Source organism: Peromyscus californicus, unplaced genomic scaffold (genome assembly GCF_007827085.1).
Source record: "Peromyscus californicus insignis strain IS unplaced genomic scaffold, ASM782708v3 Scaffold_4__1_contigs__length_199733344, whole genome shotgun sequence".
NCBI classification, from domain to species: Eukaryota; Metazoa; Chordata; class Mammalia; order Rodentia; family Cricetidae; genus Peromyscus; species Peromyscus californicus.
The window spans coordinates 182080311-182107862 of record NW_026294562.1 but is presented as its reverse complement, the minus strand read 5'-3'; the positions used below and the strand labels follow the sequence as shown (position 1 = coordinate 182107862).

Here is a 27552-nt window from a genome sequence, read left to right as displayed (position 1 = left end):
ATTTACAATTATAATAAAATCTAAAACCACTACTGGGTGGTTATGATTTAGTGTGATCAAAATATGATTTAGTCTTCAAGGTGCAGTTAAACACATGGACCCAAGTAGAATCCATAGATTCCCTGAGAAGTCATTATTGAAATATACAATCCTTAAAAAAAAAAATAAGACAAAGCACTTGTAACAAAAGCATTAAAACCTGAGTTTATATTTCCAGAACCCGCATAGAGCCTGCATCTGTGATCTCCGCACTTTTACAGCAATCTTGGAGGCTGGGACAATATCCCCAGAAGCTCGCAAGCCATCTGCTCTAGGGTACATAGTGAGGGACAAAAAGAAATCTTTTCTCAAATAATGGGAAGGTGGGGATTGACACCAGAGGCTGTCATGTGACTTTCACACCCACCCTGGGGCATGAGTGTATGTGCCTATCCTCTCACACAAATATCCATTCAGGCATGTACATACACACAGCTGTTGTTGAAGAGCCAGACTTGTAAGTCCAACTTTGTAAGGCTAAGGGGCCACTAACATTTTGAATTTTTAACTTTATCAACAGTAACAAGTCCCCACAAAGTTACCAACCCCCAAACACATAAACTGGAAAAAGAAGAGACTGAGAATGATCTTATTTTTAACTTTATTTTTATTGTTGACACTATTACAAGATAGAACAACTACAACCATATTAACAAACCAAAAGCCTGTGCACAGAAACAAGAAAAGAAAATGTATTGAGATGTTAACACAGTCTTTGGGTGATGAGAATATGGGCGAGTTTCTCTTCTACATTTCCACATCTTTGAGGCTACTAGAATGGACACATACTGCATATATAATGGAAATATAAGCAATAAGGGCAGCCTACTAGAACACTATGATAAAGACCCCTCCAAGAAACTGAGAAAACGCACTTCACTGTAATCCTGCACAGCTACCCCGCTATTCCACACTTCTCCACATTTCTTCCATCTGATGACGTGACATACTTATCGAGGATGTCCTAATAATTACATACGTGGTGCGCAGATCCAGATGTTACTAGGAACTTGTTGGAAATATAATTGCTTTTTCTACTTCACAACAGTTTCCCAGTTTTCTTTGAGTATGTCTTATATTTGTGATACAGAATACATACATAAAGTTGTTTTTTTTTTTACCCAAACACCAAAGATTATTCAAGAAATTTGGAACAAAATATTTAACCATGACCCCCACCCCCAACACTATTTTTAATTGTTTCCCCCGTTTTTGTTTTAGACATTATGCAAATCTATTTAACACTGTTTGAATCACAAGTTTGTGCGATGACACAAGATGGAGAACACAGATGAAGATCTTAACAGTTGTCGGATGTGGGGAATATGGGAAGATTTTTCTTTTCAATTTTCAACAGTAATTTCCAATTTTTCACTGGGTACATAGTATGCTTATAATGGTGGCATTACATACTAAGTCTTATTATCAGGAGACTATTACGAGGAGCCTAGGGAAAACTTCAGATCAAAGTCTTTTACTGTGATTACACAGGAGTACTAGGAACAACTATCTTGAATACACGTTTTGACACAGTTATAGTATATAAACCTGTGCACAGCAACAAGAAAACAAGATATTAAAGAGTATATCTATCTTTGGATGGTGGGGACATGGATTATCTTTCCTCCACTTTTCTGTTATTTTCCAACTGTTTCATAATGAGTTCCAATTATGTTCACGATGGAAATGTGATCCTTAACTTTTGAGTAACACTACCATAAAGAACATTCTAGAAATTTAAGAAAATAATGCTCGACTATAAGCCCACAACAACACAATAGCTTTGACTATAAGCGTACATTTTTTAAACAGTTATAATTGTAGTATAAATATAATTTTGTGTCCTGCTTTCTCCACTCCATATTCTGTGAATGTCTACTACACAACTCTTCGTGATGATTGCTTCTAAACAACTGCATAAGAATCCAGGGCACTTTGACTTAATTATTCTTCTATAGTCTGGCATTTCAATTATTCCTAATCTTCTACTCATTCAGTTATGGTTAGAATGGACACTCAGACTTCTTGGCAAGTTGCTTTCTAAAAGGGGTCTAGTGGGGGGTAACACTGTCAATGATAACGAACCCCCAAATTTACCCAGATGACATCAACACTGACTTCTATTTCAAGGGTGCATCATTACCCCTCCATTTCCCTGGATGTCAGTTCCAACCTGGGGTCTCTCTATGCAGCTGGCCTTCACCTGTGCCATGCCATCAAAAAAGCCTTTCTTCCAACTACCCAGGACACTTCATTCCATTTGCTCTCACCACCCTGACCTTCCAGTCCCTGCTGCTGGTGTTTCCTTCAGCCTGTCTCACTCCCTTCCTAGATCTGCTGTTATCTCGGGACCCCCTTCTTTGGCTCACTCAGTCCTATTTCTTGCTCTTTGCTCATCAACCTCCGAAGACTTTGGCATTCCTTGAGTCTTTGACGGACTCCCTGTGAGCCCCAGTTCTACAGATCTAGGAGCCTAAGGGTCAGACCCATCTCCTCAGCAGGTTATCTCACTTCACTTTCTCTGAAGATCTGTACACGGCTTTCGATCTTTCAGCTACAGATCCGCTTTTTTTTTTTTTTTAAGTTTTTTAAAATTTTTAAATTTTTTTTTCCCCAGCCAACAGAAGGCCAAAAAATTGTCTTTTATATAGCCATTATGCGAGGGGAGGGGAAGTAAAGGAGCGCAAGCAGTCCATGTATAGGACGCAGGAAATCTCAAGCTGGGAAGTCATTTTGTGATCAAGAGGACAACCAATGACATCAAGACAGACGTGACACTCTATGGAAAGCTCGGAAATACTTAGGAGGGCTCAATGAGAAAGAACAATGGGAACAAAAAAAATTAAGGCTGCTGGGGAACCTGAGTCCATGTTAAGCTAGGATTAACTATAAAGAAAGCTTTTTGTGTGTGTGTTTTTGCTTTTTAAAACGTAAGTTTGACTTGGGATTGACGGACACATAAAGAACAGGGGGATTAAATCTGGAGACACAGAGATCTAAGGATACTAGCTCCTGGGCGCCCAGGGAGCAGACTGACTTGTGGCAAGCACACACAACACCACACAGGTGACTCAAGCAATGCTGCCACTTGTCACTTAAGGCAGGAAGCACACAGCGGAGTTAATGAAAGGTTGCCGGTCCGCTTCCTTATTTACAATGTAAGAGCCTCTCCTGTGGTTCCCAACCTTCATTAGGCACTGCTGTGATCTAGCGATGGTTGTCACCCACTCTTTAAAGGCAAAGACATTAAGATTTACAGGGCAAAGCTTCAGGTTTCATGAATTCACAATCGAACACACGATGAACTGGTTAGAAAACAAAAACCCAAACCTTAAAGAACACCTCAAATGTAACATACTTTTTTTTTTTGTTTTTTGTTTTTTTGTTTTTTTTTTTTGCATGAAAACCACGGTAAGGTCTATAAAATGAGGTGATGGGTCGGGTCACAGAGACAAATCCACATATTGTAAAGGGTTACACAGTCAGTCTCAAGGGGGTTGGGTGCACACCAAATGGCTGTGGAAGCTAAAATGTCTTTTTTTCCACACAGCCAGGATTCAAAGACACATGATCTTTCACACTCACACCTTCACAGGACTATCTAAGAGGTAGGGGACAAAATAGTCCATTACTGGGAAGGATACTAATGGGGTTCAAACGATGCACAGTAAAGCTTCCGCAGGATGGACAACACTTACAAATATATGCTAAATTGTTGCTCTCTTCCTCCTCAGGAAAAAAAAAAAAATCAGAGCCCCAGGCTAGGTAGCTCTGTATAGTAAACTGTAAATTCTATATATAGCACACTAAATCCAAATATATGTATCAATGATTCGCTGTGATTTGCTCATTTATATACACGGCATGAATCATGTATATGGGGTATGAAAGGGATGCCATTTACAGTCGATTGGGGCAACCTCTGTGGTCTTGAATATTCACTGGGTTTTCCCTCAATCTAGTTAGTTACTGAGATGAAAAATGAGATGTGTGCTCTATCTTTCCTGAATGTACACTGATGTCCCATAGGGAAGAGCGAAGACTGAAAGAAGTCTCTGCTCTCAATCTCTTTTTTTTTTTCCAGTCTGAGTTATCCGATGAGAAGTCCGGTATGAGAATAAGCAAGATGAATTTCTATTAACATTTTGGGTTGGTTTAGGCTCTCGCTGTGAGTTATTAAGGGTCTGGTTCTGGGAGGAAGGTTTGGTTTTGTTCTGTTTGTCCTCAGCCAGTGTGAGAATTCTGGTGTCTGGCGAGGGAGAGGCGGTCGTGGAAGAGCTGCCCGCACACGTCGCATTTGAAGTACTTGTCATCCGCCTGCTCGGCACCACCAGCGCTGGTGCTGGCGCGTTCAAGGTAGCCGGGGGACTCTCCGAGCGCATTGGCAGGCTCGAAGATGATCACGCTGGCGTGGCTTTTCAGGTGCTCACCGAAGGCCGCGCTGGAAGCGAAGGTCTCTGTGCACTCGTGGCAGTTGTAGTACGGTTCTTCGACCTCAATCTCTTGATCTTCTCCTTCCTCTTCTGGGTCTTCGATGTCTGCGCCACCGTCAGGCTCGTCGGCGTCTCCCTCTGGCTCTTCAACATCTTCCTCTGGCTCGTCAGCCCTCTCTTCTGGGTCTTCGATCCCGGCTCCATCTGGCTCATCGGCATCGCCATTGGGCTGCTCCGCCTCTCCATTGGGCTGCTCCGCCTCGCCGTCTGGCTCAGCAGCTTCTCCGTCTGGCCCTTCGGCCTCTCCATTAGGCTCTGCAGCCTCCAGCTCAGGCTCGGCAGCCTCCACTTCCGGCTCCGCGGCCTCTACTTCCGGCTCAGCAGCTTCTGCATTTGACCCCTGGATCCTCAGTACCTCTTGTGGAACGAGGACATTGGCTTCGACCTCTTGGGCGGTGGCAGCTACTATGTCTGATCCCCCTTCTCGCTCGGGATGGAACACCATGCGCTCGGCGATGACTGTGTCGTCTAGGAAGGGCTGCCCGCAATCTTTGCATTCGTACAGTGGGATGTGCTTCCGGAGGGGCTCAGTGAGAAAGGAGGCATGGGTGTAGGAGGGCCCATACTCATAGGGCTCATCCTTATGGACTTTGGTGTGGTGGTCTCCGAGCTGTTTGGCAGTGAAGAAGCATTCCCCACAGATTGTGCACTCAAAGAGCTTCTCTTCGGTTTCGCTTCCCTGATACTCGGTGAGGGCTAGGCCTTGAATGAAAATCTCCTCGGTCAGCTCGTTCTGCTCCAGTACTTCATCATCCCGGTGGTGTCTCATGTGCTCGTTGAGGGCGGAACTGTGAATAAAGCCTTGTCCACACTGACGGCACCGAATGGCTGACCCGGTAACGGCAGGATCCCTCTCGGCAGCACGATTCCTCCTTGGCCTCACAGGCAGGAGAGCGATGAAACCATCATCGCAGGCCTTTACAGAATACAGCTGGTCTTGTTCATGGACTCTCTGGTGCTCGAAAAGCAACGAGCTGTGAGTGAAAGACTCCCCGCATTTTGGACATTCGTACAGCTTCTCTCCAGAGCATTTATTCTCAAATTCGCTGACGGGGTGGACATGAGCTTCAGAGTGTGCATATTCGCGACTGTCAACCAGATCCTTTCTGCTGTGGACATCCTGGTGGCTTGTGAGGTCTGTGAGGTCAGTAAAGCCTAGTCCGCAGTCCTGGCATTCATAGATCATGTCGCCGGTGGCGTCATCTTTCTTGTGGTCATCAGAACCCGAGGCCTGAATGGTAGTGTCTTCAGCTTTGTTCTGGCCGTGGGACTCTTCACCATGGGGCTCATCACCGTGGGGCTCCTCACTGCGCATCTCCTGATCAAGGAGTCCATTGTCATGGGGCTCATCACCATGGGGCTCCTGGCCATAGGGCTTATCACCATGGGGCTCTTCGCTGCTCATCTCCTGATCAAGGGGTTCCTTGTCCTGGGGCTCATCACCATGGGGCTCCTGGCCATGGGGTTCTTGGCCATAGGGCTCTTTGTCATGAGTTTTTTGACCATGAGTTTGTTTATCATGGGGCTCCTCGGCATGTTTCTCTTGGGCATAGGTTTTCTGTACACTGAGGTTGTTGCTGGTAGCAGAGCGTTGTCCAAATTCTCTGAATTTGCGCACTTGCTCTTGAATGAAGCGTTCTTGGGCATAACTGGTCTGAGGGTCGCTAGGGGCCAGGCTGCGGATGACAGATCGCTCAAAATGTCGGCTTCCAGAGGGTCTTTCTCTGTCATGAATCTTCTGGTGCTCAATGAGGTCAGACCCATGAGCAAAGGCCTCCCCACATTCCTGACACTCAAAGAACTTCGCTCTACGGCGGATTGCTTGCAGGTCACCAAAAGGTAGGGAGTGGATTACAGAGGCCTCATTGCTCCTGGTCTCAATGTACTTCTTTTTGGCACGAGCTTTCTGGTGTTCACGAACACTTGAGCTGGGCACTGAAAATGTGACATCTTGATTAGATTCACGGGGCTCTCCAGAAAGGCTTGGAGGCTCCGCACGGGGTACACCCGGGGGGATGGAATCTGTGTGGTTGCTGCTGTTGCTTCCTTCATAAGTGTCTTCTCCGGTAGGAATCTTCCGACGCTTATTGTTAAGCTCTGGGATGTAAATGGAGGACTCTCCTTCCTCATCACATCCAACCAGGTCATTTGCCCTATGACGTTTCAGAGGTCGAGGAGCAGGCAAGCTGTGGATGATGGATCTCTTGAATTCCTTTCCTTCAAAGATGCTCCCTCTAGAGAGGATTTTGGGGAGAATGCCTCCTGAGGTCTGGGTGCTAGACTCTGCCACTGGTCTTGGTTTAGGGAACCCGAATGCGCCACGACTCTTCAGAGCTAGTGCAGGACCCAAGCTGTGAATGACAGACCTCTCGTAGGGTCTCCCCTGGGAGCCGTTTTCCGTGGTAGGGGACTTCGGCTTGTCATTAGGGTTGACACTGATGGTGAACGGCTTGTCATCTTCGTTTGCAGGTGGTCGTGTTATAGTATGACTCTTCTGAGATTCGGCAAAGGGCTTCTCATATCCCCTGCCCTCGAAGAAATTCTTGCGAGGACGATTTTTCTGGTGGTCCCCGGGGTCTGAGCTTTCCATCAGTGCATCTCTGGCATTGTTAAAGTCGAACAGCTTCTCCCTGTAAGTTTTCTGGCGCCTCCTGAGGGACTGACTTGGGACAAAGGTCTCCTCGCACATCCTGCTCTTGTTTTCGAATGGGTTTCCTCGAGTGTGGATTTTCTGATGCTCCCTCAGGGACGAGAGATGGAGGAAGCTCTCCCCACACACCTTGCATTCATAGATCTTGTCTTTCCTGTACATCTTCCGAAACTCATTGAAGTTTGGACAGGTCAGAAAGGGTTCCCCGCGCTCGCGCTCGCGCTGCTCCCGTGCGCGTGCACGCATGCGCTGGCGCTCACGCTCACGCTCATTCTCCCTGTCGTCTGAGTTGCCTCGGCCATGGGTCTTCTGGTGCTCAATCAGGGCCGAGCTGTGCAGAAAGGTCTCCTTGCACACCTTGCACTCGTAGAACTTGTCTTTGCCATATATCTTCTGCAGCTCGCTGAAGGTCGGGCTAGGCATGATGGCGTCCTCGTTCTCCTGGTCATTGCACTCGGCCAGGTACTCTCTAGCATGGATCTGGCGGTGCTCCACCAGGGCAGCGCTCCTACTGAAGGTTTCGCCACATTCCTTACACTCAAAGCGTCTCCCCCCGCCCTGACCTTTCTGTACCTCATTGACAGCCACACTGTGGATAAAGGACTCTCCATACTCATAGAGGTTCTCCCTCGTGTGCATGATCTGGTGCTCGACAAACTCAGAGATGACACTGAACGACCTCCCGCACTCATCACACACATACGGATCTGACGGAAAATCGATTGGCTGAGACTCGGGGACGGGAGGGCAGCTCAGGTTGCCCATGCTCATGGCCTGCCTCATCTCACTACCACACTCAAAAGGCTTCTTCCTCACACAGCTCTTATGCTCGTGACCCGAACCCCTCTCATCAGAATCAAAGTGGTAACGGCGCTTCCTTTCCAGCGCTCGGTTTCTGGAAAGCAGGTCTGCATTGAACCGGAAGGCACCCCTGTACGCGCTCCCTTCAGAACCCCTCTCCTGGATCACTGACTCTCTTCGGTTGGACGCACCGTCCTTCCAGTTGTCACTGGGCCTGGGGAACCTCGGAGGAGGAGGAGGTGGAGGAGGAGGACGCTCGTGCAGCTCCCTCGCTCTTGCGGATTTGCGTGACACGTCCTTGATGAATTTTTCCATTATCACTCCGTGAGAAGATTCATCCTCGCAGATCCCCCGTCGGTGGGCCGGCTTTTTGGCTTCAGGCACGGGTTTCAGGCCTGCGAAGAAACCCCATATGTAATTCTTCCCTTGTGCCTAAGCTCAGGACAGTGTGTGTGTGTGTGTGTGTGTGTGTGTGTGTGTGTGTGTGTGTGTGTGTGTGTGTTCTGTGGTGTTGGAGAATGTGAGATGTGCAAGTTTCTCCGTGCGGGGGTGGCTTGCCACTCACCTCGGCTGGTGCTTGGGTAGGCACTTCTCTTGGACCTCGATGAGTGGCCTTGTGTCATGTGAGAGTGTCGGTCATCTTCGGCAAGCTGTACTCCTGGTACAAGAACAAGATGGCGCCGGCTCAGATTTATGTTGAAGACTCACAGCGTCATAAACAGATCTTTTCCCCCCAGCCACCCGCAGGAAATACCGACTGTCTCATATTCGAATCTTTGAATGCCTTTCATTTTCTTTGTATTCATGTTCTAATCTGGTACAATCCACGTTTTGACTCCCTTAAGTGCGTTCATACCTAGAGTACTACACAAAGACTCCGTATGTGCATGAACTCGGTACCCGCATGCAGTCTCTACCTTTGGACCATCTTTTTGAGAGCCTCCATTCTTCGAGGGTGTCATTAGGTAGGTGGGTGATGCTCAGCTTCAGCACAGAGCGCTGTGATTTCAGGCACGTGCTACTATGCTCCTCCCCCTACTTCTCCATGCCTCTAACTCCAACAAATCCCCCAGATTTATGGGTTGTCACAGCAACTGTCCACTGCCCGTTTAGCTTACATGGCTCCTGAAGGAGTCCACATGGGCACCTGGGACCGTATAGAAAAAGTCTGTGACAAAAGCCATCTCCCTGCTCAGCCGCAGTCTATACAATATATTCTTCAACCAAAGCTAGACGGATTTCTTTAATACTCAAATCTCATTTCTCCACAGATGGGCAAGGTCACCAAAGACTTCTTGTGATCCTCAAGGTCTAAATATACTAGGCATGGACTCAAATAACTTGAAATAAAGGTAACAAAAGGCTCCAGGAACGGGACTGGAAGTGGCTGAAGGAAGGGCGTGCTTACCCAGTGAGAGCAGCTTTCTGTAGTTCTCCAGGTTGTCCTGAATTGGATTCTGAGGCTTTTTGTCCTCTTTGAGTTCCACAACATTCTGGTATGATTCAGCATCCTAAAACATCAAACATAGGCCTCTCAATGGAATCTGTCCCCATGGATGCTCAAAACGAGAATAATGTTGGCGACATGGGAGCTACGTATATGAAGTTATATAGGAAGTGCTCACGGTATTTGGGGTTCTGAGCGATCCCAGGCAAGTGTTACTAGGGGCCTACATCGTACCTACCTTGTGCTACACTCTGAGGCAGATCCCAAAGACGCATGACACATATTCCTTGCCCTCATGCAGCTTATAATTTGGTTGGAGAGAAAAGACTCATGAAACAATTAGAGAACAATAAACAGTAAATTGGGATACAGATAATAAATGCTACATGGGTTTATTGGAGGGACAGTTCAGGGTGGGCCTGAACAGTGAGCAAAGGTCTTGCAAAGGGCCTCCAGTGGGGCCTTGGAGTGGTAGGTGAAATTGCAATATGTAAAAAGGAGGCTGTTGGGAAAGCCCATGCAGGCTAAATAATCAGCATGCATGGTGTACTCATGGGAACAGAAAGAAAATGTGCTCTAGCAGACATCTGGTCAGACTGTGTGGTTTTAAGCTCCCTTCCTGTCTCTCTACTGCATAGCATGGCTACAGAGTAGAGTTTCCAGTGTGTGTGGTTTCCAAGTAACTCAATGCATCCGAAGCTCTCGGCTTAGAGCTACCTTTTTATCTTAGTAAGTATTTCTCTCAAAAAGAAATACAAAACTGCCTGTAGTACTCAGGGGAGTCTTCTCTGCAGGATTCTAAAGGACCTTTGCTTGTCACCCGAAGGCAGTACTGGAGTTTCACTGCCTTGGTGAGCTGCAATGTCAGGGGTGATGGCACTTAGGCCAGAAGGGGATCCTGGAGTATGGAGAGGGTACTGTGGGAGTCTACAGGCGTTGGAGCTGGAGAGAACTGCCGGGTCAAAAGCAGACTGCACCATTTATGAGCTGTGCGACCTTAGATATGGAAATCTTTCAGAGCCTCGGATTCTTCATAGTAAAATGGTGACAACTTGCAATATTGCAACGTTGTGAGTGAAGATTCCACAATGTGGTCATTGTTTAAATATTAAGAGAAATTATGTAAAAAAATCAGTGTTTTGATGTTAAATTTATTATTGTTCTGTTACTAGAAAGAGGCTGGGACTTTAACAGAAACATGGGAAATACAGCAGAAAGAAGACAAAACAAGCATCAGACTTGAAGAAGCTTTATCTACGCAACTGCCCATGTCTAGTCATTAATCAGCAGAGAACCACAAAAATTAGGGCAAAGAAATGAAGTAGAGCTTCAGAAATGGAAGTCTTTCTAGGTTAGGGCTGAAAATGAGGAGCAAAACCACCCTACAAAGAAAATTTCAGGAAGCACTGCAGACTTCACAAAACTACCACCCCAGAAAGCTGAAGAAAGTCTTTTTTGGGGTCTCTCTCCTCTTTCCATATGGTAAGTTCCTTGGAGGTAAGTGCTCTGTGCTACCCAGGTTTGTTGGGGGCATGGGAATTTACTTACAATGAAAGACAGGGCAAGCGGGTACACAGATGTACCTGTGATGACACAGGAAACCAGAGCCCACAATGTGGAGGCTGCCAGAGGCAGAGGAAGGAGTCAAGAGTTTGGGAGTGTGGAAGATAAAAGGGTCACCATCCCTGGGACACACCCAGAGCCCAAGGGCAATGGCAGATGTGTTATTTTTAATATTTACTTATCTGTTTAATTTGCATAAATCAAAGTCTGAACTACGCTGCTTCAACAAAACACAACGGTGCTTTTGTACGAAGACAGGCTAATTTAAGAAGCCTTGAAGTAGTTGCTGGCTTTTTGTTTGCCATAAGCTGTGGTACCTCAGTGTTCAAGAGCTGTAAACAAGTCTGGGTGCAAGAGGGAGCCTGAGAGCAGTGCTACCGTGGCACAGTTGGGGTTCGCACAGCATGAGCTATACATATGAACTATGAAGGGATCCACATGTGATTAAAGAGACGGAAAGAGAACTTTCTGTTTTGTACATCCTCAAAATGTGACTTGCCCCATCTAGCCCCTGTTTCTACTCTGAGTCACTGGGAATCTGCAGCATGTAGACTTGTGCATTCTGCGGGCATGGCCCTTGGTCAGCAACTCTTCACACATTGCCATGGGAAGGAATATAAGCAGCAAAACTAGATGAAGCTCAGCTATCAGATACCAGCAGTCCAGCCCTTCTTTGGTTGCCAGATGCCTGGCTTTCACTTACTTCTGATCACAAAGCCTTTGCTTGTACTCTCCCTAAAGGCTGGCAGAGCCTGGCCTCCAGCCTGGTCCACTCCTCCCAGCCCCTCAGAGGTCAGGTGTTGCTGCCCTGAAGGCATTTTCCTTTGATCCAAGTCCAGACTCATGCTGTAATTTTGGTGAACATTGACACGGGCAACAGCATCTCAGAACAGGGATCCTGTCTGTCTTGGCCATGGCTATGTTTCCCAGGGCTTAGATGCTTAATTGCAATGGAAATGAAGGCTCTGGCTCCTCCCTCTCTTCTCAGGCCTAATTGATGCCAAGGGTCTCCTCCTCCTCTTTCTGTGTCAAGAGCCAGCTCGAATCCCATGTCCTCTCCCCCTTTACCAATCACCCTACCACTTACTGCCCCTGAACCAATGATTGCTGTGACTGCTAACACAATGTGTCTACCATGCGCCAGACAATATAATAGGAACTCACAGCACACACGGGTGTGTGACTCTCACTGACTCCTCACAATGGAGCTGGGAGACAATCCCTACATCCATTTTTACTGATGAGGAAACTGAGGTTCAGCTGAGTTGAGTAGCCCAATCCCACACAGCAGTAGGTGGCAGAGCCAGGTTTGGGGCCCCATTCTCGTCAGCTCCAGAGCCTGTGTTCTCCCTGCCCAGTCCACTTTCTAGACTCACAACTTTGAATGCTCCTGACTTCCTGGGGCCCAGGAAGATGTCTGGAGTCCTTCTGCTGCTTAACCTGTCACGTGACACACACACTGAGGAGACAAGCACTCCTCTGGTTGTGCAGATCAACTAGAAGACAGGCAGCAGTGACCTTGGCCACTGGTCACCTGTTGGGATGGTCCCTGCCTCCTCTTTAGAGTGACTGAGGGCTCTCAGCCGCAAGTGGGCATCTAGGGGTAGATGAAGACATCATCAGGGAAAAGGCGGGCATCTTTGGTGTGAAATGAAGATAGGCTTTTCTGGAAAGAAAGGAAACCTGAGCATACCTGGGATCGAGACTCATAATCCATGGAACGTCTGTCATCATCTCTTTCCAGTCCAAAATGTGGTCTTGACATCACAGGGAGGGAAAGATCCCGATGAGGCAGCCCTAGAAGGAAGAGAGGCATCAGAGGGGTGTAAGACCTGTTCCAACATGGCAGGGTTCAGGCATCCCTGGCAACCTCAGAACCTACCTGGGATGTGAGTGTGTGTAAAAAAAAAATGTGTATGTTTTTTTCTGCTTTCTGTGGAAGGGCCTTGCAACATCGCAGCACCCCTGCCTCATCCTTCCTTCCTAATCTTAGAGTCAGACTCACGCCACAGTTGTGTAGGTCTGGGCATAGTGTCTGCATTCTTGCTGTCTGTCACTGACTCTCTTCCGTTCCCTCATCCGAGACCAGAGATAAAGCCTAGAGGGTCATCAAAGGTACCCCCAAACTATTGGTAAGTGTGGTGGACTTGCAAATCTCTTCCTGATTACAATTTTAGGATGTACTGCTGGTAAAATGCAGCATCTTTCAAGTCCAGGAGGAGCAAGAGATAGTTTCTGGTGGCATGAATACCAAGAATACATCGACATGGTGTTTAGTCATCGCATTCTAATTTGGCGGGGCACTTGATGCAGTGTCTCCCCACACTTGCATGAAACCATAACAGGCATGGTTTCATTACAACATTGCTGTACTGAAAATGTGTTCACTTTTCATGATCATATCTGTCTGTAGTACTTCCTATTTTTTTCATTTTTGTAGCAATACAGGTTTTTATTTTATATAGAAACATCTAGTTTTTTTTTTAAATATGTCTGCTTAGGAAAAATGTTGAGTAAACAACAGCATAGGCTGAAATAGGTATGCAGCATGTAATGGCTCTGTTGAGAGGAAGTGCAAGAACTAGAGCTTGGGACTAAACATTTTAGTAACAGGAATACAACCCAAATTGAGTGCTAGGGCCTTCTGAGGCCCCTGTGCCCACAGCCTCTGTCCTGAGCCTCTGGCCAGCAGACAACTTACTGCTTCTGGGATTCCTGATGTATGGCCAGCGGTCTCGAGGCTCCACATCTCTGCTTCTGCCCCTGTGCTCCTGGTCTCGGTCACCTAGGCAGGTCAGGTATTTGAGTGGTCAGAAGTGCTTTGAAATTTTTGTGTTTCCTTCATGTGTACACACATGCCTCCTTCGAGGAGATGGATCCAACATGGAAGGTTCCAGACTCACAGGCTCAGTAGCTATCCTACACGCTTTTCCCAAGTGGGGCTTGCTTCACAGCAAGGACTGAAGTTAAGTCTGCAAGCTAGCTCCACTTCAGACCTCCCAACTGTTCTCTCAGCTTCTAAGTGGTCAAGTCAAAATCCAGGAAACGGACCATAGACCTTCTTCTATGTCTAGCACAGGCTAGCTGACTTTAAATTATACAACAGTCTACTGGGAAGAACCTAAGGAAGTGGAACACGTGTCTACCCTAGGAGCAATTCTGCTAGCACAGCCTTAAGGAGATGCTAAATAGTACCAGTATTTCATTGTTTTAAAACCCCTGCATGTCATTCTGTTGTAGCTGTCTGTTTTAATATAAAAATGCCTCAATGAAACTGCTCTCCTCAGCTCTCTGAGTGATGCTCAACACTCCGGCATCCTCTGTGATCTTCAGAGGCCTCTTTATAATGGGGCATCTGGTGGGGTGGGGTACTCACTGCTCAGAGAATGGGATGATCGAGGTGGTGGGGTTTCCCTCCCACAACGGCTCATGTCGTCGTCACTGGTCATGTCACTGTTGGTGTCGTCTGAGAAGACACCAACAGTGACTTAGTGCTTTTGCACAGCTGGCCTGTGTCCCCTCAAACAGCCACCCTCCCCCCAGCAGTTTCAGTGGTCAGACCTTTCGTCTTCATGTCACCCCCCGCCTTTAGTGGCATCTGTCTACTCCTGCTACTAAATACTGGGTAGGGAACATGGCTGCAACCATCTCTGCTTCCCTCCCACACAAAAGCAGCCAACAGGCCACTTCCTAAGGTAGCACACCATGACAGTAATAGAAGGTTCTCTACCTAATGGGCTTCCTCCCTTAGGATGGTCTACTTTTCTTCTGCTGGCTCAGTGGTAGTTCTTAGCTGGGGACAGTTTGTTTTCCAGGAATCATTTGGCCACATATGGAGACATTAAGAGGCCAAATCTAGTGGGTGGCCCTGTTTCAAGAGAGAACGACTGGACCAGAATAGCCATCGTTAGGACCCAGACCCAATCCTAGGGAATGCTGTCTAAACCAGCGAACGTTGACCTCTGCAGTGTCTCACCTTCCTGGTGGTACATCTTGTAATTCTCCAGTGGAGTGGTGAGCTGTTCACAGTTGTCTGGTTTGCTCACACCCAAGGGCTTGAGCTTTTCAGGGATGGCCGGCTGATCTCCTCTTGCCGTGAGGGTCTGCCTGTAACCAATTGAGGCAGAACTTTCAGAGCCTAAGCAGGGTTTTCTGAGGCCCAACAGATTCCACATACAGTAAGTTCCAAAACCTCTGCTGAAAAAATTCAGACCAGCTGGGGCTTCTCCTGGGATGGCATCTAGCTCTTTAGTCATGTTACTTTCTAGCTCCACAGAATGTCTCAGGTTTGGTGGTAGGCAAGTGATTTGGAGTCAGTATTTCTCAAATTAAAAGGTCTTATTTGGAGGAACCAAACACACAAGTCAACAGAAAGCCTGTGGTAGCACGCATGGACCTGGACATTGGAAGGGGCTATGTGCGTGCAAGCAGAAGTCAAAGGCTGGGCACCAGCATGCACTGCCCAGTGCATAGGAATAAGAACTGCCCCAGAACTACATCTGAGGAGCTCTCAGGCTGTGTGGCAGTGTGCAGTTCATCTACTACCTTGGACTCTGTCATCTGTGAAATGGGAGCAGCACCTACACTCCTTTATACCTTATCTTGAATAAGCTAAGATTCCTAAGAAGTGTAACTTGCCAATGCACAGCATGGGGAACATTCTCAAGGCCCCCAGCCATGACTAAGATTGGATGTCAGTGTTCCTCTTTAGCCAAAGTGTTAAAGGGGAGGACACCAGAGATGGACCTGACCCTGCCACTTCTGCCCTTGATGCAGTTATTGCAGCACAAGATACAACCTGCAAAGAAATGGATGACCATACAGAGATGGTAATGGTGCTCAGGGATGAGCGCTGTGGTGACAAATGATTACATGTTCTCTTTGTTAGTATCTTTAGGCCTCGGAGACTACCACATCACCATTGACTGTGTGTGCTGTTTCCACTTCAAGGTAGGGAACTCAGTCTCCCATTTGTACCAGTACATTTCAGGTGCCAAGTTGCTGGTAGCTCCCAACTACACAATGATGGACAGTTCCATTATTTCTATCAGCTCACCTAAGGGAGGCCAAGCCTCTTCCTTCCCTGTTACACAACCTTCTAAGGGGTGTCAGTCGCCAAACTTGGTCCTGTCTAAGACATGTCCAAATATGTACGATTAGTCTTGCTGTTGCCCAGCTGCCAACTAGCTTTTCTTTTGAAATAGAGTCTTTCACTGGCCTCGAACTCACCACATAGACTGATACACCTATCTTCACCTTACCAATACTAGGATTGCAAATATCAACACCACAGATTCTTTTTTTCTGTGTGAGATAAGGTCTGGAACTCAGTTGGTGGATCAGTTAACCTTGAACTCATAGAGATATGCTTGCCCTCTCAAGTGGCGAAACTAAAGGTATGTGTCACCATGCCCAGCATCACACCTGAATTAAAACAAATTTTTTTCGAGACAGGGTTTCTCTGTGTAACAGCCTTGGCTGTCTAGGAACTCGCTCTGTAGACCAGGCTGGCTTTGAATTCACAGAGATCTGCCTGCCTCTGCCTCCTGAGTGCTGGGATTAAAGGCATGCGCCACTACGCCCTCCCTGAATTTAATTTTTAATATGGGTTCTGGGGATCATCTCAGTCCTCATGCTTGCAAGGCAAGCACTTTCCTGATGGAGCCATCTCTCCAGCCCAAAACAAATAATACTTTAAAAAGAGAGGGAGGGAGGGGAGAGAGAGAGAGAGAGAGAGAGAGAGAGAGAGAGAGAGAGAGAAGAAAACAATCAAACCCACACCAGAAGTACCCTTTCCTATGATAATACAAAAAACTCATTTGTGAATTTAAAAAAAGGGGGAGGGAGGGGCTTAGAAACAAATAAAAAAAATAAAAAGTTGGACAACATTCCTGTTTGTGTGCTTACAAAAGAATGAGGACACTTGTATGCTGCTGGCAGAATTCCAGATTTCATCAAAATGAGAAGTGTGTATATTCACTCCTGTCAGCTCCACTTCTATGAATTACCCCTGAGATATTCAAAAAATATGGCCAAGAATGTCATTGTTCAGTGTTGGTAATAGACAAGATGTAGCCTAGTCAACAGTCAATTATTATGTAGCCTTTCAAAGAATAAGGCAAGTCTAAGTAAATGGGTGCAAAATGGTCTCTAATATACTGATGTGTCAAAACATTACAATGCTTATTAGCATCAAATGAAACACTAAGACTGAGGAGGAAGTCTAGCCCAGAATAGCTCAGAGAGCCCACCAATACAAAGGTCTGAGAGTTTGTGGTCCCATGAGTAATTGGAGGTGGGATGATAAGATAAAGATTCATTATATGCATGTATGAAATTTTCAAAGAATAAATAAAAGATATTCTTCTTTTAAAAAGTACTGGATCAGAGATACACCTAAAGATGAATGGACACAACAGAATACTGAAGTATCCACATGTATACCCTCCTCACATAGGTCCCCGAGGAAAGGACTCATTTGTCTTTTTCATTGCTGTGTTTTATAGCAAATCTGTCCTGTCCATACATGCAAAAATATTTAATAAGTACAATCTAGAAAAATTTAAAAATTAAATTATCCATGTCCACAAAAGACTGTCCTACCAATCCAAGGATGGTGCTCTTCTGGGGTGAACTTTATAGATAATGAATTAAAGGGGAGAGAGGGAGCCCAGAAGCACCATTCCATGTTTCAAGGAGCTTTCATACAATAAAGATCTACCTCAAATAAATGCAAGGAAACAGATTAGTAGACATTGAAGGAGTTCCTCCAGAAGTGGGAAGAAGGCATTCCCTCTACCAAAAATACCAGTCCACATTATTTTGGAGGCCCTGACTAATGCAACTAAAGGAAGAGAAAGGTGGAAATACTGGATTATTTTGATTATTATTGAATATACAAAATATAATTATTTTGTATAATGCTATATATTACATATTATCTTGAACTGAAAAAATGGTAAATAAAGCAATAGAAAATCCCATTAATAGCAAAATAAATAAATTCCCATAAATATGCTTACAAAGTACCTACAAGTCTGGGTAAATTTTTAAAAATGTCTAGAAAGACACAAAACTTATATCCTAAATAAAGACATGCATAAAACACACACTCTTACACTCACACATATTTATTCTCTGTGTGTGTGTCTCTCTCATATACACATACACTCACACATTCTCTGTGTATCTCTCTCTCTGTCTCTGTGTGTCTCTGTGTCTATGTCTGTGTCTCTGTGCCTCTCTCTGTCTCCTCTCTCTCTCTGTCTCTCTGTCTCTCTCTCTCTCACACACACACACACACATACACACACTAGCCTTTCTTGTGAGGAGCTTTGACAAAGTCACAAACAACTTCGAGAGAAAAAATGTATAGAGATGATGAGCACTCTACAAAAGCAGGTGTAGGAAAGGTGGGAGACTGTCTGTAACGTGACCCTGATGTATGAAGACATGTTCTGTCCAGCACAAGGAATATAAGGAAGTCCAGATATGCACTTGTGTGGAAGTGCACACACATATGGGGGCTTAATTGACTGATATTGAAGAATTTTTAAATCAGGAAAAAATAGTTGGGTTATTTACATGCAAATTATTCTTAGGAGTAAATGAAAGGTCAATTTCAACAAAAGAGACAAGAGCCATCACTTTATAGTGTTGGATCTGTTACTCAAGCATTTATTTCCAAGATCAGATAGTCTTTGACCTTAGCAAGACCCAGTGCTGAATCAAATCTCCCTAAAAAATGATGTATTTCAATTATACCTCTCTGGAAGGCCACTAAAGCCTGGTGACATATTGTGATCTAACTAAAATAAGTCAATGTACCCAGAAGAGAACATGCCTCCTGAGTTTATTAATAACTGAAGGTGAGAACAAAGCCTTTTAATGTGTTGTAACCTAATCATCGAGTCACATTCTTGATGAATGCCACGGCTTTATTTCCTAACTATAAATGTAAAACACAGCAATACGTGCACATACTCTAAAATAGTCAGTGGAGGAACTGTAAGCCACACCCACCGATCAAATTTAGTATTATTACTAACACTTTTAATTTTAGTTTTAAAATTTTATTATTACATGCATATGTGTGTATTTGTATGGGTGTGTGCATATATGTTCATACATGTGCACACAGAGGCCAGAGGTTGGCTGTGTTTCTTCTTCGATTACTCTCCACTGTATTGCTTGAGACAGTCTTTTGTCGAATCTGGCCATTTTGTTTTGGCAAGGCTCTCTGGCCACTGAACCCTATGGACTCACCCTTCCCAAGCCCTCATTGCTGTGGTTGCATGTATAGGCTACCACGCCCAGCTTTTCCATGGGCACTGGGGATCTGAACCTACATCCTCTAGCTTGCACAGCCAGGACAATACCCGCTGAGCCACTCGGCAACGCCTACTAAAGCCTTTTAAGCCTGTACGCGTGCTGCTCTTACTGAAAAATACCGATTTGTGTGTAATAAAAAGGATGCTGCTGCCTAAGGAAACAAAATCATAGACGAGGAGCTTGAGTTTGAAATGGCTGGTGAATGACCTGATCTCACATGAAAGCTACAGCTGTGTGTTTATCTAAATCTATGGAAGTATATATAAACTAAGCTGGAAGGAAATGTTCAAATACATTCATGTCTACTACTCATGAAATGGAGAACCAAAAATAAATCAATCAAACAAACAAACAAACCCCCCAAAACCCAACATCTATTTAGGGTGTTATTTTAAATTCACAGTCAGTCTTTGGGTGCGGTTTATCTATGTGTGTGATTTTTTAAAATTTGCAACTTTTTTTATAATAAAGTTTAAAATAAAAAAAACTATTTGAAAAATTAGAAATAAATCTAATGTTTCTTTTTTTTTCTTTTACCTAGTTTATTCTGGCTCACCAGCCTTCCCACTGCTCTGCTGGGATCCCCATGACAAGGCCCCCTTCCTCTCTGACTCCTGTGTCTCCCCAAGCCTGCCTGGGACACCGTGCTGCTATTTGCTTCTCTTCCCCAGTGAAGAGCACTCAGGCTCAAGGGTGGCTCCGAACTCCCCCTCCCCGACTCTTATTTCATCCTCTTTACAGACCAAGACTGAATCCTAGCCCCATGGAAAACCTATTTCTTCCATGCCTTGACTCTCCCATACCCCTCTGCTTTCTCTTCATGCAGGAACCTTAGCATAAGTGGATACTGGCCAAAGGCACCTGAGTAGCCCACAGATACTGCTAGCCTGACTCTGAGCTAGGACCAAGGGAAGCTAAAGAGAAAAGCCAAGTGATGTGGGCTAGTAATGAACCTGCCCTTCCCATGCTGGGCAGAGAAGGAAACTGGCTATTATCCCACTTTTGAAGAGTTGTTCATAAACACAGAGGCATGAAATAGTCTTTTGTATGGAGAATAAGTTCAACTTACGACCTGGAGTATGTACAACCACAGGTCAGTGGCATTGCCATTGTGGTATGTATGGTAATGCTGATGCCAATCTTTGAATATTTTATAAGACTTTACTTCTATCTCACTTCAAAATTAGAAGAGTGGGCATGTAAATTAGCATAATGTAAAAAAAAAAGATAGAATTTATTAGGTATTTTATCCCAAATGGGGAGTGGGGTGGATTTTTTTTTTTTGTCCATGAAGAGACCATGGGTGAGCATTCTGATGAACAGGGACACACACATTAGGGGCTAAATGTGTCTGGGACTGTGTGTGATGAGAGAAAACATGTGACTTTCCAGTCTTTTTGGTCTCATGTTCCCACATCCCCATCAGAGGAAAGATAAGCTCCACCCCGTCTCCTCCTACCCCATCTCTACTTACTTACTCTGTGCCCTCATCATGGCGCACCTACATTCAGCCCGCTAACTCATTCTACCTACCTCATTTAAAGGGGGCTGGAATTGAGACCTTTAAAGTCAGGAACCGAGGAGGTTACTCTTGTCATCTCTCAGGGACAGCATGGTGTGCAGTCTCTCCTCCTCTCTTCTCGTTTGTCCAGTCTCCTGCCTCTTTCTGCAGACCGGCATTCTCTACTTCAGTGTGTTCATGGAGTCCAGTGCTGTCCCAGTCCCGGGCCTCACCTCACCTCTCGGGTTAAGGGCCCTGAACCCAACAGGGCCATCAGCCTGCGTCCCTGCACCCCGAGTCTGACTTTGGAAAGTGCGCGCGGTGGCCTGCTTTCTGCTAGTGGTGGGTCTCCCACTCACATCCGCTGAAGGGTCAGCTTAGGACAAAGGCAGTCATCTTCGTTGTGGGACGACTTAAGAAGTGGACGCCTCCCTAGGGCATAGGCACTGTAACTGGGTCTCGAGGAACTAGACTCTGGTCCTGCCTCTCTAAGCTTAAGTGTCCAGTGTGGTCCAATCAAAAATAAGAAAGGAGTATATATGGGACAATGGGATTGGGGGGGAGGGGGCAGTAATCTTACATGGGAAAGTGAGCAAGGAATGAATGACCTCTACCCTCTGGTCTAGTGGCTCTTTTAGGTCATCTCTATAACATCCGGGGCTTCTACCCGATATAAGCTTAGCACTTACCACACTCCAGCCAAATCTCCTTATTGTTGTCCATTCTTGAGGGGTTTCCCCAAAGTTCAGAAAGAGAGGAAATAATAGCTAAGTGTTCAAGTTTCATGATCAGCACTAAGACAAGGCTACTTCAAAGACACAAAATGTCTTCTAGACCAGCGTGACATGTTTGACGTGAATGGCCAGCTGATCTTATTTATTTTAGGGGAGAGGGGCATGGGAATTTAAGTCACAATGCATGGCTAATCCAACCATCTACAGGCAAGAGATCTTCTCTAATCAGACCTAGCCTGAATGGAGATGGTGGAGAACAGGGGCAATAAATAAGGAGTCTGGTCTTCTGATCACCATAGCAACCAGCATCACAATGACCAGGTGGTCGCACTAGGCTGTCTTAAAGGCCAGTGCTATCTTCTACCCCCTTTGCTCTGATTTCATACTCACCCATCAACCTCCTCATTATGCTTTCATTTCCCATGTAGGTTTGCCTACAGGGAGAGAATTTGCTGATCACACACTTTCCTATAGTTGGGTCCCTGCTATTTCCTCTCCCACCATGAATTTCTGAACTGGATTTGAGGGAACAGGAGCATTTTTTTTTTTCAGTTCCCATGTCACTATAGTTTTAAGTAAAGTCTCTGAGCTTTGAAAATGTGGGTCTACACACACAATTCCTTCTGTAAAGGAAGATCTCTAGCTCTTTGCAGGCTTAAACACCCTCCTGGATCCCTGGGGCCTTCATGTGGGCCAGGAAAACACCAACCCAGCTCCAGGGGCCCCCCGCTCTGCATGTTAGCCCCTCCCCAGGCAGCGCTCCCCTGCAAGCATAGCCAGCTATTTTGCTAAGCACATTTCCTTACTTTCCAGGTAAAAGGAGTTCTCATTCAGTAGGGATTATACCACTCACTTCTGGAGTGCCAGAGTCTGGCATGATTCTGTCCCAAATAGGCTGAGTATCAACACTTGCTGATGGATTGAACAAATGCACAACCTTTGGATAGTCTGCTCACTTCTCCTCATCATGTGATTCATCATGTCTGGTCTGAATCAGTCAGCAAACTAGTGAAAAAGGGAGCAAGTTCTGTAAGGTCTCCCTTCTTGGCACCACTCCGACATGCCCCCTTCTCGTCCTCCAGCGGTGGGACTCTAAGCCAAGCGTCTCTCACCCGAACTCAAGGTGTTCTCCCCGAACCAAGTATGGCTACTCTGCCCTCTGCAACTTGCAACCAGATGATCCCTACAAGTGTCCATGTGATCTTCATGTCACTCTTGTGGTTCAGACGCCTCAGTGGCTTCCCATTGCATTTCTGGTTAAGCCCAAATACTTACCACTGATTTCGAAGGCCTCATAACGAAGCCCTCCGACTTACCTTCTCTTACCTTTTTGGTCAGTTATCGTCTCTTCTCTTGCTCCAGACATCCTGGGTTTTCAGCTCCTCTCTGCATCCCTCAGGAACATCTTTGACCCCTCTGATCAGTCTATTCTCCCCATGAAACATGCCATTTATAATCTTCACAGCTCATTAAGGTTCCTGAGTACCTCAGGGAGGCCCCATCTGGCCTCTTCCTGATTAAGTCAATTTCTCTGTACAAATGTGTACTTTCAAGGGCATAAACTATACAATCATGTTTTATACATTTTTAATTCCCCCATTAATACTCCATGAAAATACTTCCTTTCCTAGTTGAGATGGTGTACCTAGTACATGGCACAAAGAATACTCTAGGGTGGTGGCAGGTAAATAGAATTTCTCCTGCTTCTTAAATCACCCAGCAAAAGGCAAACAGGAAGCCTGAAGGAGTGCCTGAGCGTCAGGGGGGAAAGACAGGAGACTGGAAAGGAGGGAGGAAGGCTAAGAGGGGAAATTCCAGCAATTTCATGACCCACCAGACAGGTATGTGTGTTCCCACAGAGTACAAATGGTGTTCTTATGGTTGTGTGGCATATATGTACATCAGGAAAATGTCAGTGTGAGGAAGGGTGTGGTACTCTGAGGTGTGAGTATAACTCACCTGGACCAGCCACTTAGCTGTTGGAGGACCTAGTTAGTCTTCCTCCTGCCAGTTGTCTCAAGAAGGACAGAAGATCAAGAAGGCCGAGCTGTGGAAGAAAAAGAAATCATGAAGCACTGAATTTATTTTACAATTGGTGTTCTTTGGGTGGGAAGCAACCCCACAACAGCTTCACCTTTTCTTTTCCTACAAAGGCAGACATCAAATGAGTTCAGGACTCCACCCAGAATGAAAGGTCATGGGCAATCAATTCTTCCCAAGACACATGTTGTGCCCTGGACTTTAATTATAGCCTTTTCCTATGTTAAAGGCACTGAAGAAATTTCTGAGGTATCTTGGTATCTTCAAGGGGATTCTGGATTAAGGTATTAATTCGAGAGCCTAATTGGTTACTAATTAGCTATGTGACATTCCCATCCTCTAAGTGCAAGGAAACATGTTGCAGGTGAAAATTAGAGGAAAACAAATGGTCAAGCAGGGATTTAAAATCTCCGAGTAAACAGTATTGGGAGAACTCACCCACAGTTTGACAGCCAAAATCGCCTTCTAGTCGCTCTAGTCTTCTGGGTGTTGCCAGTGACTCCTCCCCCTCCCCCTTATACCCCCTCCTAACACCCCCCCCCCCCAACGACCTCTTCCTTCTCACTGCGTCTGACTCCACCCTTTATCCTTCTGGTACCTATGTATGAAAAGAGTGTCCGCAGTCACCTATGTGTGGATATAAGATGGAGGCACTGCGACCCCTGCCCTCTGCTGTACCCAGGATGAAACCTGTTAAGGTCCCAGTCCTTAGCCTGCCAAGATGACACAGGGCTCTGCAGCTGTTACTTATGAAAAGACAGCCTCTCCCTCAGACCTGCTGCCTACAGGTGATATATGCACAACCCGGGAGGGTGGGTGAGGCTGTGAGGGCTACATCATCTGGAACGACACCTGCAAAGCGAAAACCAGATGCCCCCTAGTGGTCAACAAAGATGGAGCCAGAGGGAGTAGGGCGCTGCCGTCAGTACCAGAGAGCCCCGCCTTCTGGCCCGCCTCCTGCAGCAAGCCCAGATGTGAATGACATCTGCAGAGTGAACATCAGGCGCCCCCTTGTGACCAACATAGATGGCGCCAGCGTGGGCGGACTTCTGTAGCCCAGTCACTCAAGAGAAAGCCCCTCCCTTAGGCCCGCCCCCTGCAGCCAACCCAGCCGTCATTCAAGATGGCTCATGCGCCCTAAATGCGCCATCAAAATTGGTGCCATGGTAACAGGGCTCTCTCTGGTCCTTCCCTCCGGCCTTCCCCTAGTGGCCACTCCAGCTGTTACTCAAGGTGACAGCTGCGCAAATAATGTTAGCCAACCCCCAACCATGACCCATAAAGATGGCGCCCAAGTGGGCAGGACTCTGTAGTCCGGGCCATAGCTCCGCCCTCTGGCCCTCCTTCTGCGGCAAACCAAGCTGTCATTCAAAATGGCTACTGCACCATTAACGTCAGCAAAGATGGCGTCAAGGTGGGCGGAGCTCCTTTGTCATTCAGGCGGCAAGAGGCCACGCCCCTCGGACTTGCTTCTTGGAGCAAGCCAGTCCAGCTGTCACTCAAGATGACACGGGACACTTCAGACACACCCCCATAGCCAACATTGGCTACACTAAGGGTGGGCGGGGATATGTTGTCCCGTCACTCAGGATGATAACCCCTCCCTGCGGCTTGCCCTTGCCGCCAGATTAGCTAGCGTGCAAGATGGCGCCCGCGACATAAATGTCAGCTGCTCCCTTGTGACCCGTAAAGATGGCGCCAAGGTGAACGGGGCTCAGTGGTCGGTCTCGCAGGACCCTCTCCCTCTGGCCTGCCTCTCCTGGCCAGCCATTCCAGCTGTCACTCAAGATGACACCTTCACACATTCCATCTATGGCAAACAGATGACGCCAACTCGTGTGGCCCAATCAATCATGGACAAGAAAGCTCCTCCCTTAGGTCCACCCCCCCCACACACACACACAGCTAGCCCCTCTGTCATTCAAGATGGCGTCTGCGCCATAATTGTCAGCGGCCTGAGGTGGCCAGTAAAGATGGCGCCTGATTGGGTGGGGCTCTGTGGGTGCTCAGGACCAGAGAGGCCCGCCCCCTGGCCCGCCTCTTGCCGCAAGCAAGTCCAGCTGTCACTCAAGATGACACCCGCAGAGAGCGTCAGTGTGGCCACGTCAATCAAGGTGAGAGCCCCTCCCTCAGGCCCACGCCCTGCAGCCAGATGGGCTGTCATTCAAGATGGTGCCCGCGTCTTATCAGCTCTCCCTCTTCGTAACTCCTCCCAGCCACTCCCCGTTTCCGTCAGCAGCCTGCAAGATGGCGTCAGGGTGGGCGGGGCTCTGTGGTGACTCAGGACCAGAAAGCCCCTCCCTCAGAAAGCCCCTCCCTCTAGCCCGCCTCTTTGCACCAAGCCCGTCCAGCTGTCATTCAAGATACCACCTGACAACATCGAAGCCCTGCCCTTGGCCAACAAAATGGCGCCAGAGTGGGCGGGGCCGTGAGGCCCCATCATTCAGGGTAATAGCCCCTCCCCTAAGGCCCGCCCCCTGCAGCCCGCTGGGCTGTCACTCAAGATGGCGCCCATACGGTTACGTGTCTGCGGCTGTGTCTGTCACTCAGGACGATGGTCCCTCCCTCATGCCTGCCCACTGCACATGTGGACAGCAATTCTTAACTGTTTGTAGCCCCTACAGCGCTCCTCATAGATGGAGCCAGATACATCCCAGGGTCAAAGGACACATCGGACGGTGACAACGGGAGGCGCTGCAACCAAAACCTAGCCACGGAAAAATGGCCATCCTTCAGATCGAAGGCCGCGAGGTGGCAGCATTGGCGCGGCAACCTAGTGACCGGGCCAGCTCCAACCGATGCCCGGGGGATCCAGACCACTGAGCCAGTCAGACAAGACAATAATTGGGGTGCATCTTTGCTGCCAGTCAGCAGATGAAATATAGAGCTAGCACCCCCAAACACTTAAATAACTTTGGCCTTTCGGTCTCTGTCGCGGACCCACTAAAGCCGCGCATGCGCGGCACATCGGCTATCCATTCAAGATGGCGCCCGGTGGGCCGGGCCTGTTGCGCCCGCCTCCGCCCATCACTCTGCCTTAGCCCCGCCCCTACCACAGGGAGCCAATCAGGATAAGCCTGCGCAGCAAACCTCTCTCCGCCCTCCAAGATGGCGCCAAACTGGGTGGAGCCCAAAAAAGATCTCCCAGCCTCCGCTCTGGCCCCGCCCCCATGCTGCTCTTAGCCCCGCCCGCCGCCACTGCGGCAAAACAAGACCCACCCCCAAGGACAGTGCCGCGCATAGCGGTAGATGGTTGGATTGCGGAGACCCTGCTAGCCATGCGCCCTGGCGATCGGGTTAACCGCATAGCCCCTAAGACTCTTCTGAGCAAGGAAAATGAAACCACAGAAGAGGTGACTCAGAGACGGCACTCTGATGTCCACTTGGGTGGTCTTATGACAGGACTCGGGCATCGTCTGCCGCGCAGACGAAACAGGGAGCCTAGATTCTGCCGGGATTCTGGGTGGTTCGCCCCTAAAACCCTAAGGTCCTAAGATCCCAGGACTCCGAGGCTCCGAGGCCTCGATACATGGAGTACCCCTCAGGTCTTAGCCCCAGAAATTATATCCCTGCGGCAACACGGCCGCTCGTGGCGAACCACCTTTCCGAAGGCGCAGTTTTTGCAGCCTTGTCAATCACCCATGGGGAACTGTGACATGTTTTCTGCCGCTCCTGGCCCGCAGCAACGCACCCTGAACACTGTCTGAACTCTGCAGACGGGTATCCAAGAGGGTGCATGCCACTGGGCAGGCAGGTAGCTGGCTGACTTACCTCCGGAGCACCGCACTCCGTTCACACACCCCGACCGAGGTCGGCAGTCTAGTGCGCCCACACTGAACCGGGCGCCCAGCGGCGCCACCAGCCCAGGGTGGACATCTCTCTGCTTCTCCTCCAATGCTCGTCCTCCTGCGACTCCTGACTCCCCAGCGTCTGCAGCAAGGGCTGCGGGACAC

General features: G+C 47.4%; 1 protein-coding gene across 1 annotated transcript; it reads right to left on the bottom strand.

Annotated features, from left to right (window-relative positions):
• Window positions 1-623: 623 nt before the first annotated feature.
• On the bottom strand, window positions 624-27539 carry Peg3 (paternally expressed 3). Its single transcript, XM_052714559.1, has 9 exons — window positions 27371-27539; window positions 23519-23606; window positions 14970-15100; window positions 14370-14459; window positions 13695-13778; window positions 12687-12790; window positions 9392-9494; window positions 8549-8641; window positions 624-8378 (listed from the first exon to the last, which is right to left on the bottom strand). The coding sequence occupies exons 3-9, from the start codon at window positions 14983-14985 to the stop codon at window positions 4264-4266; spliced, it is 4605 nt and encodes a 1534-aa protein (XP_052570519.1). The 5' UTR covers window positions 14986-15100; window positions 23519-23606; window positions 27371-27539; the 3' UTR covers window positions 624-4263.
• Between the last annotated feature and the right edge of the window lie 13 nt (window positions 27540-27552).